Here is a 13163-nt window from a genome sequence, read left to right on the forward strand (position 1 = left end):
ATCGAAGAACAAAGTAGTTATTACTTTATAAGCAGTCAAATGGCGTTTGTGTAAGCAACTAGAAAATTGACATGTGTTTAACAGGAAGCGTGTACATGTGTACTCGTATGTACATTAGGCTGGGGCATTTTTATTTTTTTCGATTTCTTTAGAGGTACAGCGATAAAAAGTGCCAAATGGTCATTAAATAACACGTGTAAATTATCAATTCATTCTGATAAGTCTATCATTCACCGTATTGATAGGCAAAAAAAATTTTCGAGGGTTTTGAGGTAAGTTCCAGTTTGGATTAGTGTCATTAAACATTTCTTGTTTTATACATACGTCATGATTTCAGACTAGTATAAGGGTGTTAAGATTATTCTATAATTCAGATAAGGTCTCTGAAAGTCTTTTCAAAATACGGTAGCAAGAAGGATTTTAGACAGATTTTTTCTCACAAATTACGGTAAAACACTTCTTGCTAAACGAAATACAAATCATCAATAACACAATACATGAAACATTCATAGAACCACTAGATCGAAAACGCAAAAACGTAATAGATACTCCAGGCTACCGATCACAACTAGTCGTTCCAGGCTATCCTCGTTGCCACGCACAACGTGTCTAAAGAACTGGAGAATCCGTCGGGTACAGATATTGGCCAGAGTCAAGCCATCCAAGCGTAGCCAGAATAAAATAGCGACTATGTAATTTTTCCACATGAATTTTATTTGACCAGCAACCGGGTTTCGTTGTAACCGACATCATCAGACTGGTGGTGTCAGTTATGACGAAACCCGGTTAAATAATAAATAAAACCTTTATCAAACTTTGAAGCAAAGAGCTAAACTGGATAATGAAATGGTTAGTTTTGAAATAGATCGAGTTATTTGGCCATGTCATCCATAATTGCATAACTCGTGATTCGTCTTATAAATATTTTTTTGACCAACGTTATTTTTTAGTTGTTGCCATATTACAATTACTCAACCAGAAAAAACTAACAGTTAATATTTCAAAGTCCAACCGGAGACAAAAGATGATATCCTATATTAATCAAATTCTGTATGTGTGGTAAAAATATCATTTTGAACCTATTCTTTTCTGTGCCAGATATTTCGATCAGAACATTTTTTATCCATATAACCGCGGCATTAGACCTAATGTACATGTAAGCCATACATTACTTATTTTCGACTTCAATATATTCTAATTTTTATGATGTTTATGCAATCAAAAAACACACTTTTCCATCTGAATAAATATTTTGTTTGGATTATAACGAATAATAATTACTTAACATTTTTAAACGTAAAAGAGTAGTAATATCCCGATTTACTAAGCACAAAAGGAGTATGTACATTTATGTAAATCTTATATATGAATGACTAATAAAAGGAAATTTTTATTTCAATTTACGCTTTTTTCATGCTATCCTTTCTTCCGTACTAAAAAACGTTATACGTTAAAAAAAATAATTCAATTTAAATTATTTTTCTTTCATGACTAGATTGAACAAAATGCTTTTGACAAAATACAATTGTTTTAACAATGGAATACTAGAACGGCATATAAATAATAAAAACAATGGAAGGAAAATTTTTATTATTGTTATTTACTAAATAAAAATTAATAAAAACTACGTAAGATATAAATTTTCGATTAGACGATAATCAGATATTTCAATTTTAAACTTTATTTTTAAATTAAAATTTAATTGGTGCAAACCTATTTTTCTTTAAATCTATTGTGACACGTGTTTCGATGCATTCAGCATTACTACCAAACACTGTATATGGTGTCAGTATCCGACACATCAGTCAATGAGTGGGTTTGAATAGCTAAAATTTAAGAGAAATTTCAATTAAAAACACGTTATCATGTGAAATTTTACATCGATTCAACGAAGAGCAATGTATATTTTTTTATTATTTGTAGGAGATAATCTAAATTTAATAAATGAAAACTGCAGAATTTCATTCTCCAGAACATAAAAAAATGTTCAAACGAATTTGTTACGCCTTTTGCACTTAGTACTGTAGTAGCAAGTATGCAACTGTAAGGGCCGGAATTGGGAATTTATAAATATTTATTTATTTATTATTTCGAGAAATAAAAATACTTTGTGTTCTGATCCACTCACATTTTTATTTAACCAACTAGTTTCGGCAAAAACCTGTTGCCCTCTTCAGGGTTACATTTATTACTATACATATATATATATATATAGTATACTATATATAGTATACATATATATATATATATAGTATATATATATATATATATATATATATGTAGTAAGGAACAAAAAACAAACGGCATAGTTCTTGAAAAACTTATTTAAAAAACATATTAATATATATTTTGGTATTTTTTTCATTTGATATATTTACTATTTTTTTCTTTGCTGTATGCGTTTAAATGTAATTCAAATATTATATTTGGTATAACAGCATAATTTTGCATACTGGTGTTGTTTATTTATTAAACTATTCTTTCACAGGTTTAGCTGAAAGAAAAAAAACTAACATTAGATTCATTTTAAATGCAATTATAATTAACATCCGATATTAGTTCTAACAATCGACTACATTTTGGTTGATGAACAGATAATAGAGAAAAAATTTAATCACGTTTTCAGGCGTCTTCCAGTATGTGAACTAACCTGGGGGATCAGTGTTCGATTGATCGCAACTTAATTTTCTTTAAACACAGGTTTTATTCGACGTTATTAATCTTTTTTATCTTAAAACACCGTTTTTCTTCGAAAAATATACATGGTTTTGAAAAGAAATGAGTTATTGAAAGGTACGGAGTTAAAAAATATAAATATTTAAATTATACTTTTTTTCAATACATATTCTAAAAAAACAAACAAATAAATCCAATTTAAACTCCGAACGAAAATTGGGTGTGAACGGACGTGCGGCTCTTAGCGCAGCCGGACGCTCAATGAATTATATTATGCGAGTACGCACTTCATATAAGTGCGTCATTTCTCTTTACTTACGGCATTTTTCTGGTAAGATGCAATTTCGATGTTCGTCCCTTACATAGCCAGTTCTACAAAAACATTTGGAAACGCACTCTTTAGTGCAAATTATCGGTTTATCTATGTTTGCGCATGTTTTGGGGCAGGCCGTGCCACATTCTTGATATTCTTCATTTTCACCTTTGCATTTACGTATTTCTAAAAAAAAACAATTCTGAAATATATTGTCAAATCGCTGACTCCTTTCAACAACGTCAAATATCAAAAATCTTCGATTTTCAGTTATGCGTGTTTTCGGAATGCCCTGAAAATGCACTATATCCCTGCAAAAACGGCTTATTTTTAACTTAATATTTACTCGCTACAGGACAGAAAGTGTTGTTTTTGCATTTGAAGAAATAATAATAATAATAATAAAACCCTTATCCGCACCCCAATGGTGCATAGGGCACTGCGTCATATAAACGCAGTGTTATCTTGATCGTTTACACATGAAGGAAAGGTGATCAGCCCTCCGCTTCAGGTACCAGTCCAGGGTAATATTGAATAAATATGACAGTGAAAAAATCACTTATATTTATTTTACCCCCCTTGGGAATCGAACCCGGGACCTCCAGAACGGTAGCCGAGCGTGCTGACCATTACACTACGGAGGCGGACAAATCATCCATTTTTCAAATGGATAAAAACATTCAGGTTTTACCTAAAAAAAGTTCAATAAGTAGCTTCATATTTATTTTTAATACATTTTATTACATGTTTAAACTTTAACAACGATCTTCTGAAAATTCAAGTTTTTTGATAAATGACGTTGTTGAAAGGAGTGAGTGAAATGTGTCTTGATATGAAACATGTACCATTCTTCCCTTTTTATGAAAGAAGATTACATATACACTTGATTAGATATACACTTGTGGAACGTTCACCATTCTACCCATGATCACATTCAATTTCAATAATGCTTGAAACCTGTATACAAATAATTATATAATAATAATAATTATATCTAATATAATAATATTATATATCGCTCACTATTTTCAAGAACGTCATAAATCAAAAAAATTGATTTTTCGGGAGAACTTGTTTAAAGTTTCAAAATATAATACAATGTATTAAAAATAAATATCAAGCTACTTTTTGAACTTTTTACTGTGAAACAGATCTTTTTAGGTAAAACCTGAAGGTTTTTTCTCCATTTGAAAAATATTTGGTATATTGAAAAAAAAAATTAAACAACACCTTTTCTTCAAAATGCAAAAACAACACTTTCTGCCCTGTAGCAGGTAAATATTGAGTTAAAAATATGCCGCTTTTACTGGGATATAGTACAATTTCTGGGCATTCCGAAAACATGCACAACTGAAAATTGACGATTTTTGACGTTCTTGAAAAGAGTGAGCGATATGTAAAGGCCTAAAATTCTTTCGCATACCGGTAAGGTTTTCGCTACATTTGTGAAGTACGGCCGAGTTTTTCGCCTTCAGTTGAGCGATTGGTGGAGTATTAAGCTTATTCCATATTTGTTCATAAATAGGGAAGAATGATACATGTTTCATATCAAGTTGAGACACGTTTAAGATTGACATTTCATCCGTAGGGTTAATAATCCAGTATCCTATATGATAATAATATTAATATTGAAATGAAAACACATTGCCTAAATTGGAAGTGCACAATGGATTCCAGGTTCCAATCCTAATATAAAGAAGTGAAGCATGAAGTTAGAAAAAGAAGTATGGAAATTGACTGAGCTTAGTGGAAATGCGAAGGAATCTCTCAGAAGAATATGCTGTAAAACGAATTATTATAGATTTTTAAATTATGATATAAGGAAAAAATGCAAGGTTGAGATAAGCATTATCGATAAAATAAAGAAAGGTATATTTAGATGGTATGGTCATGCGAATCGAATGAGTGAAGAAAGAACAGTAAAATGATTAAATGAGGCGAATGTGGTAGGAAATAGAAGATAGGAGCAGAGGAAAGCCGAGGAAATTCGATTAATATGCACAAACCACCTCAACACACCTTTCTTGATTTTATCGGCAATGCTAATGTTTTTTTTAAATAAATTTATAAGCATTGTAAATTTTCTTGATGTTAATAAACTGGCCAAAATCTAAGTTCGACATTTCAAATTGTATTAGAAAGCTAAATGTTTTCAATATACATTTTATAATCTAATCCAATATCGAAGTCTTTCTAGAACCATATATATTTTTTTCTCAGGTACTTACCACACGATTCTGGATGGACACAATCTCCATCAGGCTGTCTGACGTATCCATCTTTGCACACACATCCAGGAATACACCTTCCTTTACAATTGTTGAACAAGTTAGGTTCCTCACAAGTGTTTTGACATTCATTATTTCCGCACTGAGAATACACTTCGTTTTTTGGGCAATCTGTAAAGAAAAAGCTAAGTGATTTTTGTAAGAACGTTTTTTTTTAACTCTTCTAACTCTTAACTTTTCTAGGGATGGAAAGATTGATAATGACATAGAAAGGAGAGTGAATGCTGGGAACAAAGTGAATGGTGCACTAAAATCAGTTATAGCAAATAAAAACCTATCAGCGGAAGCTAAACTGGCAGTGCACAACGGAGTCCTGGTTCCAACTCTAATGTATGGAAGTGAAATATGGAGTTGGCAAAAGAAGGATGAAAGTAGACTGAATGCAGTCGAAATGCGATCTCTCAGAAGAATGTGTAACAGAACGATGTATGATAGATGTGTGAATAGTGAAATAAGGAAGGAATGCAAAGCTGAGATAAGCATTATCGATAAAATTAAGAAAGGTGTGTTGAGATGGTTTGGACATGTAGAACGAATGAGTGAGGAAAGAACGGTAAAACAAATTTATGAGGCGAATGTTAGCGGGAAAAGAAGCAGAGGAAGACCGAGAAAAACATGGCACGATCAGGTATGCCAAATACTTGAAGGTCAGGTTAGGAGTCGTAACAATCGGCGGGTATGTATGAGGAGATGCATGAACGTGGAAGAGGCGAAGAATGTTTGCAAGGACAGAGTGGTGTGGCGCTCAATTCTCTCTGCCTACCCCTGCGGGGAAGCGGCGTGATGGTTAGTTAGTTAGTTTTTTTTTAACACATGAAATACTATATTTTTAATTCTAAATTGACATCTCGAGATCCTTAAGTGTCCCGGAAACAGCCAGTTAAACTGCCAATGCATAATCATTTGACATAATGCTTACGTCATTTAACATTTAACATAAATTTTCAATAAACGCAATCAATAAGGGGTTGCAAAACTCAATCGTTAAATTTGGAAAATTTTGATTGATGACTTAGAAATCTGCCATTTTTGTTAATTTATGCTGTGATTGATTGTAATTTGTATTTTTTTCTCTTTGATACTAATAAACAAGCACTGTCTATCTCTGATTTCAAACAGCTTCAAAATTTTACCAGTATCACTAGTCTGTTATTGGTTAATTGGAAGATATTGCTTCTTAGCAATAAGCTTGCCAATATATATTACATACATTCTGAACAAGAAGCTTAAAAAATAAACTAAATCCCCAGGTTTTTGAGTCCGTGTATGTTTTCCTTTTTTAAAAATAGAATTTTGATCAAGTTGTGCATTTAAATAAAATACATTCTTTAATAATATATCCTTTTAAATATAATTGATTATAATATATTATATTTGAAAATATTTTTAAGAATGATGTATTTTTTTACGATTTGGTTTTTTGCAATTTATCCTATAAAGGATTAATTATAAAAAAAACTAACTAACTAACCATCACGCCGCTTCCCCGCAGGGGTAGGCAGAGAGAATAGAGCGCCACACCACTCTCTCCTTGCAAACATTCTTCGCCTCTTCCACGTTCATGCATCTCCTAATACATACCCGCCGATTGTTACGACTCCTAACCTGACCACTTTCAAGTATTTGGCATACCTGATCGTGCCATGTTTTTCTCGGTCTTCCTCTGCTTCTTTTTCCGCTAACATTCGCCTCATAAATTTGTTTTACCGTTCTTTCCTCACTCATTCGTTCTACATGTCCAAACCATCTCAACACACCTTTCTTAATTTTATCGATAATGCTTATCTCAGGATTAATTATGATATAAAAATTTATTTCAAAACGTTTCACCATACATTCACACTATTCTTAATAAAAAAAAATCCTGAAATGATATACTATATAATTGATACCGAGAGAGATGACAGCACGTATACAGAATTAGAACGTAAACTATTGGAAATGGGTAATTGGTTCTAGAAGTTTTGTCGATGAAAAGACAAGCCAACAGAACTTAATTTGCGGAATAATACTATAAAGTAATGTTTATTTGTAAATATTAAAAATAATAGCACGAACTGCAGAGTTTTTCCGGAACGCAGAGGCCATCTTCGTTCCTGAGATATCCCTTTACGCATACGCATCCCGGAAAGCATCCAGGAACGACAATGCAGTAACTTGACTTCTCGGGTTCAGAACACGTGTCCAGACAAACATGGTTATCACATTCGGAGAACTCCTCATTCTCCTTGCATTGGATATCTATAAGGAAAATAAATCGAGTTTTTTATAGTGATTTTTTTATATATAATACAACACTTGTATAATACCAATAAATAAGTTTTATTTCATTACACACGACTAGTTTCGAAAACTAACAGACGTTCTCATCTACAGGTGAAAAGTAAAACTAACTAAGTATCAACATGTCATTCCAAAAAATTTATGCCCAATCAATAAAAATACGTTGTAAAATTATGTTAATTGATTTCGTTTTAATTTTGTGGAAAAACACGATGATTTAAATACAAAAATAAAACATTTTTACAAAACCACTTATTGACTTTATTAATGCATGGTAATCATAACTAGTTTTGAAAACAACGAAACTAGTCATGTTAAAATAAATAAATTCGTAAAAATGGTCTTATAAGTTGTCAACACGCTTTTTTTTATTTTGAGGAAAACCATCGTGATTGCAATGATATTTACAATATTTTTAGTATGCCCAAATTTATAATACAGCGAACATCTAGCTGTGAACACTTTAATCCATTTTGAAAAGCTGTCATAATTTAGACTGTCTTTTTTTATATTTTATGAAGACATATGGGCAATTCTTTTTTGCATTTTTAAATATAAATATTTCGCAATGGAAAATACTATTTGAAGATTTATTTTATGTCAATTTAGGTAGGTGAACTTTGAGTGTTTAATTTAACTATTGAATTGCATACTGTATTGAGTGACAAAAAAAACAAAGATTACATTTTCAATCAAATCAAGCTAATTTTTTTTCATTTTCGTTTTATACAAGTTTTAGTTGTATTCCCCGAGTTAACTTCGTAACCTTGTCATTTTTGCTCTCAATCAATGATTGTTTTTTTATTTATTATTTGATTATAAATAAGCCAAATATAATTATTATTATTTTATAAAGTCTTGCAATGAAAAGCGCTTCACTTTTTATAATTTCTCGAGAGTGGAGGTAATTTTATAGCTTGGCTGCCAAATGTTGTTTTCTGTGAATTAAAAATAAACCAAATTAAATAATATTGAATTGTCGTATTTAGCTGAGCTGTATAAGAACGCTGTATGGATGTGATACCTCTTGCTTGCAATGGCTTTATTTTAGGGTAAACATATGTGTAGGATAGTGACTGGTACACAGTTTATAATAAGAGACTATTACCAGTCAATGGCAGTATGCCCTGAATGCATCCAGACATTTATATTCCCATTTGAACAATTTCGTCGCCAATAAAAATCTTGATATAAATCACATTGTATTTGACATGGAAGTGAACATTTTTACTTCATTTTGCAGATAACTTTGATTTTACTTCTACTCATTAAAAATAAAATAATTATTCATGGATTTCTTTTAGATATTCAAACATTCTGACAATGCTAATCGGAAACCAGTTGACAAAATACTAATGCTGTCAGATCTAAAAGGATCAGATTTATAATAACAGTCAGCTATACTTCATACAACAGGCTAGATTCCAGTCAATTGAAAAATTAGTTGAAGAAACATTTATTTTTAAATGGTCTAAATATATCACATACAGATATCTTTCATATTTTAACTATCCTACCTGTAGGTTTTTTAAAATAAAGGATATGCGAGTTGTTTTAACAATAAAAAAGTCACACGTTAACATTCCTAAGAAATTGTGGATGAAAATGTATAAAGATAATGCACTTAAAATATTTTACATGATAATTCTTTAAAAGAACTAAAAAAACTAACTAACTAACCATCACGCCGCTTCCCCGCAGGGGTAGGCAGAGAGAATAGAGCGCCACACCACTCTGTCCTTGCAAACATTCTTCGCCTCTTCCACGTTCATGCATCTCCTCATACACACCCGCCGATTGGTACGACTCCTAACCTGACCACTTTCAAGTATTTGGCATACCTGATCGTGCCATGTATAAAAGAACTTATATATTATTATATCCATATGTATAATCTCTCATTATCATTTATCATTCAAGTTGTAGAACACCACTTAAAAAACTCTACTTCACGTCTGCCAATTTCAGAATAAGCATTCTCTCATCAGGTCAACTTTAGTCTGTAGTTGACCGGATGAAGGAATGGTTATTCCGAAACCAGTAGTCGTACAGTAGAGCTTTTAAGTGGTGAGTGAACGATGAATGATAAAAGAGTTTTGTTATGTTTAATATGTTACCATACATATAAGAAAAGTTGATAACGCTTTTAAAATATAAAATACACGAAAATGTTGATAAACACATATTTTTGTATCTATTTGTGCACATTTACACAGTGTATTATCAAGTTAAATTTTTACAATATACACTTCACATTCCTTTTCGCTCTGTTCATGTTTAATCAAAATATTTATCCTTCAGAGCGGTTCTATTAAAGTGAGCTTTTTTGTAATAATAAAAAAAATCCACTATTAATAACAGAAGAACCAAACAAACCGGTTGTCAATGGAAACTAAACAAAAATGTAGCAACCACATTACATTCACTTAGCGATTATCCAAAATTGTCAGGATTAAAAAATGTTAATAAAACTAAACAAAAAAACTTACACTGCATTGTACACGAATTCTCCGGAATGAGTTGAATCAGGCTGGCAAAAATAAAAACTATCTTCATTTTATATGGAAATATATTTGACTCCAGTTGTTCGTAAGCTGAGGCGTGATGCTTGATAATATAGAACTGCCAACTAATTGACCTTCATGAATAATGAATTCATATACGAATACATATTGTATACATTCTGAAACTATTGCGCGCTCATGACTAATTATGCAACCGTCGTGAGCATTAAAAAACGTTTTAATTGTCTGGTGAAAAAATTTGATGAAATTGATTGTTGTTTTTTACAAGACTAAATAAATAACAAGATACATACAATGATTAAAGAAAACACTTCGTTTTTTACCACTTGAGTTTTATTATAGACTACATGTTTCAGAGGTTAAACTTCCATCATTCAGGTCTGTATAATAACTAAAATATAAAATATAAAATTGTTCTATAAATAAGGAGAGGGGAAAGTAAGGGGAAGGGGTTAGTCAAGGAACCAAAATGGCCAGTTTCCATTCATTATTAAATAGACTAATTAATATCCCCCTCACTAACTCAAATTATAATCGTGAATTAAACACAATTAAACTAATAGCAAAAAACAACGGGTATAATAGCGCGCTAATAGATAAAATGTTAAAAAATAAAAATAAAAATAATTTAACCAAAAAATACGTATATTCAGCTCCTAATAATGATTCAATCAAAAATAAATCTTGGCGAAAAATTTTATATACGGGTTCAATAACTAAAAATATTTCGAAAATCTTACCCTCCCATATCCAACCTGCATATTATACAAATAATAATTTACGTAAAATCCTCGATAGCTCAAAATCTAAAATTGATTTATTACAAAAAAGTGGTGTTTATGAAATTTCGTGTGGAGATTGTGATAGAAAATATATTGGCCAAACTGCGAGAAATTTAAAGATTAGAATTAAAGAACATCATAGCGGTCTTGTTAGTAATTATTTTTCGGAATTTGCAAATCATATAATAGATACTAATCACTCATTTCACTCTCATAAATTAAAATTATTACACCTTGTTCCATATAAAGGCCAAATTATGAATTATCTTGAAAATTTAGAAATACAAAAAAACCTGAATTCTAATAATAATTTATTAAATAATATATTGTTTCAAAATTCTTCGCCATTGCTTTCCATTTTTCCTTTGTTTTCAAACTCCGTTCCTTGACTAACCCCTTCCCCTTACTTTACCCTCTCCTTATTTATAGAACAATTTTATATTTTATATTTTAGTTACTATACAGACCTGAATGATGGAAGTTTAACTTCTGAAACATGTAGTCTATAATAAAACTCAAGTGGTAAAAAACGAAGTGTTTTCTTTAATCATTGTAACATGTCTTACCACAAAGTTAATGCCGAAACAATAAATAAAATAACAAGATGTTTTAGATTCTTCGAAAAAAATCAAACATGGGGGATAAGTTTCACGAGAATAAAGAAAAGCATTTTTATGAAATTGATTGTTATATTTTATAAGATTGAATAAATAATAAGAATTTTAGATATTCTCCAAAATTTTAGACTTGTAGGATTAGTTATTTAAATGAGATTTTTTTGTAATTGTTTTGTTTTCACCAGACTTCCCACAAGAATTACAAGAACATTTTAAGTGTTTAGTGAAATGTTTTGATGAAATTAATTGTTTTTTTATTAGATTGAAAAACAAAAAGATTTATATATTTCGCAAAATTTCGTAAAAACTGTCATATATAAAACATGATTTCACATACTATCTAAATTTGTAACTACGTATGTAAGAATGTAAGAATTACAGATATGTACAACTTCTTCCATTTTTTTATTACAAAATCGTGTATCGGTTTTTATTCGTTTTTTTATTGGTTTATAAGAAATGATTCTGCTTAGTGAATAGTGCACGATTGTTTCAAGAAAAATAAAATAAAAAGATAATTTCACGTTATGCGCACTTAAGTCATATATTCTGCGAAAATGACAATAACAATAAGGTATTTATGAACATGCTTATTTTTATAACATAAGTGAACACCTACCTTAGATGGCAGAAAAATAACAACATTTTCAGAAATATATTCTTCTTCTTTTTTTTATAGGTTTTCTCCAATCGGGAATCTTTCAGCTAGTATTCGTCCAGCTTCGTATCATCATTATTATTATTTTTATTAATTACCACCAATTATCCGCCCTTACACCCTTATCCGCACCAATGGTGAAAAGAGCACTGCATTGTGTATAAACGGTATTATCTCGATTCTTTTAATAGACGAAGGAAAGGTCATCGGCCCTTCTCTTTAGTTATTAAATAAATGTTACAGTGAAAAATCACTTACAAAACGCAGTGACAACTACATTATTATATGTGTAGCCTAATTTCAAAATCCGTTAGATGCAATTTTATAAATTTTTCAAATAAATGCCAATTGTAGGTTTAATTGCTTAAAATATTAATATACTTGAAAACCATGCTTAAAAATACTTAAAAACGGCGGCGTATTTCAAATTCCGCTATATTCATGAAACTTGCCCTCTGACCCATATCGGCCAATCAAAGAGCAGGGATAGGTCAAAAATTAAGATGACGTCATTATCGGTTTGTGTCTCATGTTTTTTTTAAATACTGAAAAAAATCCAAAAAATGTGAAACTTCTCTATTTCACAATATTTTATCTAATGATAGACAAATCTTTGAAACATAAATGTTACGCTGAGAATTTCGCATTTTTTGTAAAATCGACTACATGGATCTGACGGATTTTGAAAGTAGGCGACACTGGTAAAGTGAAGTTTCACCAATAAAGTGAAGTTCCATAAATAAATATCACTACAAAACTGAAATCTTATTAAGTTATTAAGTTTTTTTATACAACAGCCCCCCACTTCATGTATCAGTCCAGAGTAATATTGAATAAATATTAGGGTGAAAAAATCACTAATACTTATTTGACCCCCCTCTGGGAATCGAACCCGTGACCTCCAGCACACGCTAACCATTACACCACGGAGGCGGACAAAACGAGTATATTGAGGTATATTATATTAAGTCATATCCTGAAGTATATAAAATATGCATTTAAACTACAGCCGAGCGTGCTG

At 30.8% G+C, this 13163-nt stretch overlaps 1 protein-coding gene across 1 annotated transcript; it reads right to left on the reverse strand.

Annotated features, from left to right (window-relative positions):
- Positions 1-2339: 2339 nt before the first annotated feature.
- On the reverse strand, positions 2340-10478 carry LOC148312554 (inducible metalloproteinase inhibitor protein-like). The gene is made up of 5 exons (XM_088277233.1): positions 10050-10478; positions 7336-7518; positions 5218-5388; positions 2996-3175; positions 2340-2494 (listed from the first exon to the last, which is right to left on the reverse strand). Exons 1-5 carry the CDS (start codon positions 10114-10116, stop codon positions 2475-2477), a joined length of 621 nt encoding a protein of 206 aa, XP_088133359.1. The 5' UTR covers positions 10117-10478; the 3' UTR covers positions 2340-2474.
- Positions 10479-13163: the final 2685 nt, after the last annotated feature.

The sequence above is a fragment of the Brachycentrus maculatus genome, unplaced genomic scaffold (genome assembly GCF_059751285.1).
Source record: "Brachycentrus maculatus isolate JH-2025_06_01 unplaced genomic scaffold, ASM5975128v1 h1tg000039l, whole genome shotgun sequence".
Taxonomy (NCBI): Eukaryota; Metazoa; Arthropoda; class Insecta; order Trichoptera; family Brachycentridae; genus Brachycentrus; species Brachycentrus maculatus.

Excerpts from the sequence above, each read along its gene's own strand:
- LOC148312554 (XM_088277233.1), bottom strand. The coding sequence starts at position 10,116 with ATGAAGATAGTTTTTATTTTTGCCAGCCTGATTCAACTCATTCCGGAG. Across the intron at positions 5,389-7,335 it reads CGTTCCGGAAAAACTCTGCA|ATTGCCCAAAAAACGAAGTG; the intron begins GTTCGTGCTATT and ends TTTTCTTTACAG. Across the intron at positions 3,176-5,217 it reads TGTCCATCCAGAATCGTGTG|AAATACGTAAATGCAAAGGT; the intron begins GTAAGTACCTGA and ends GTTTTTTTTTAG.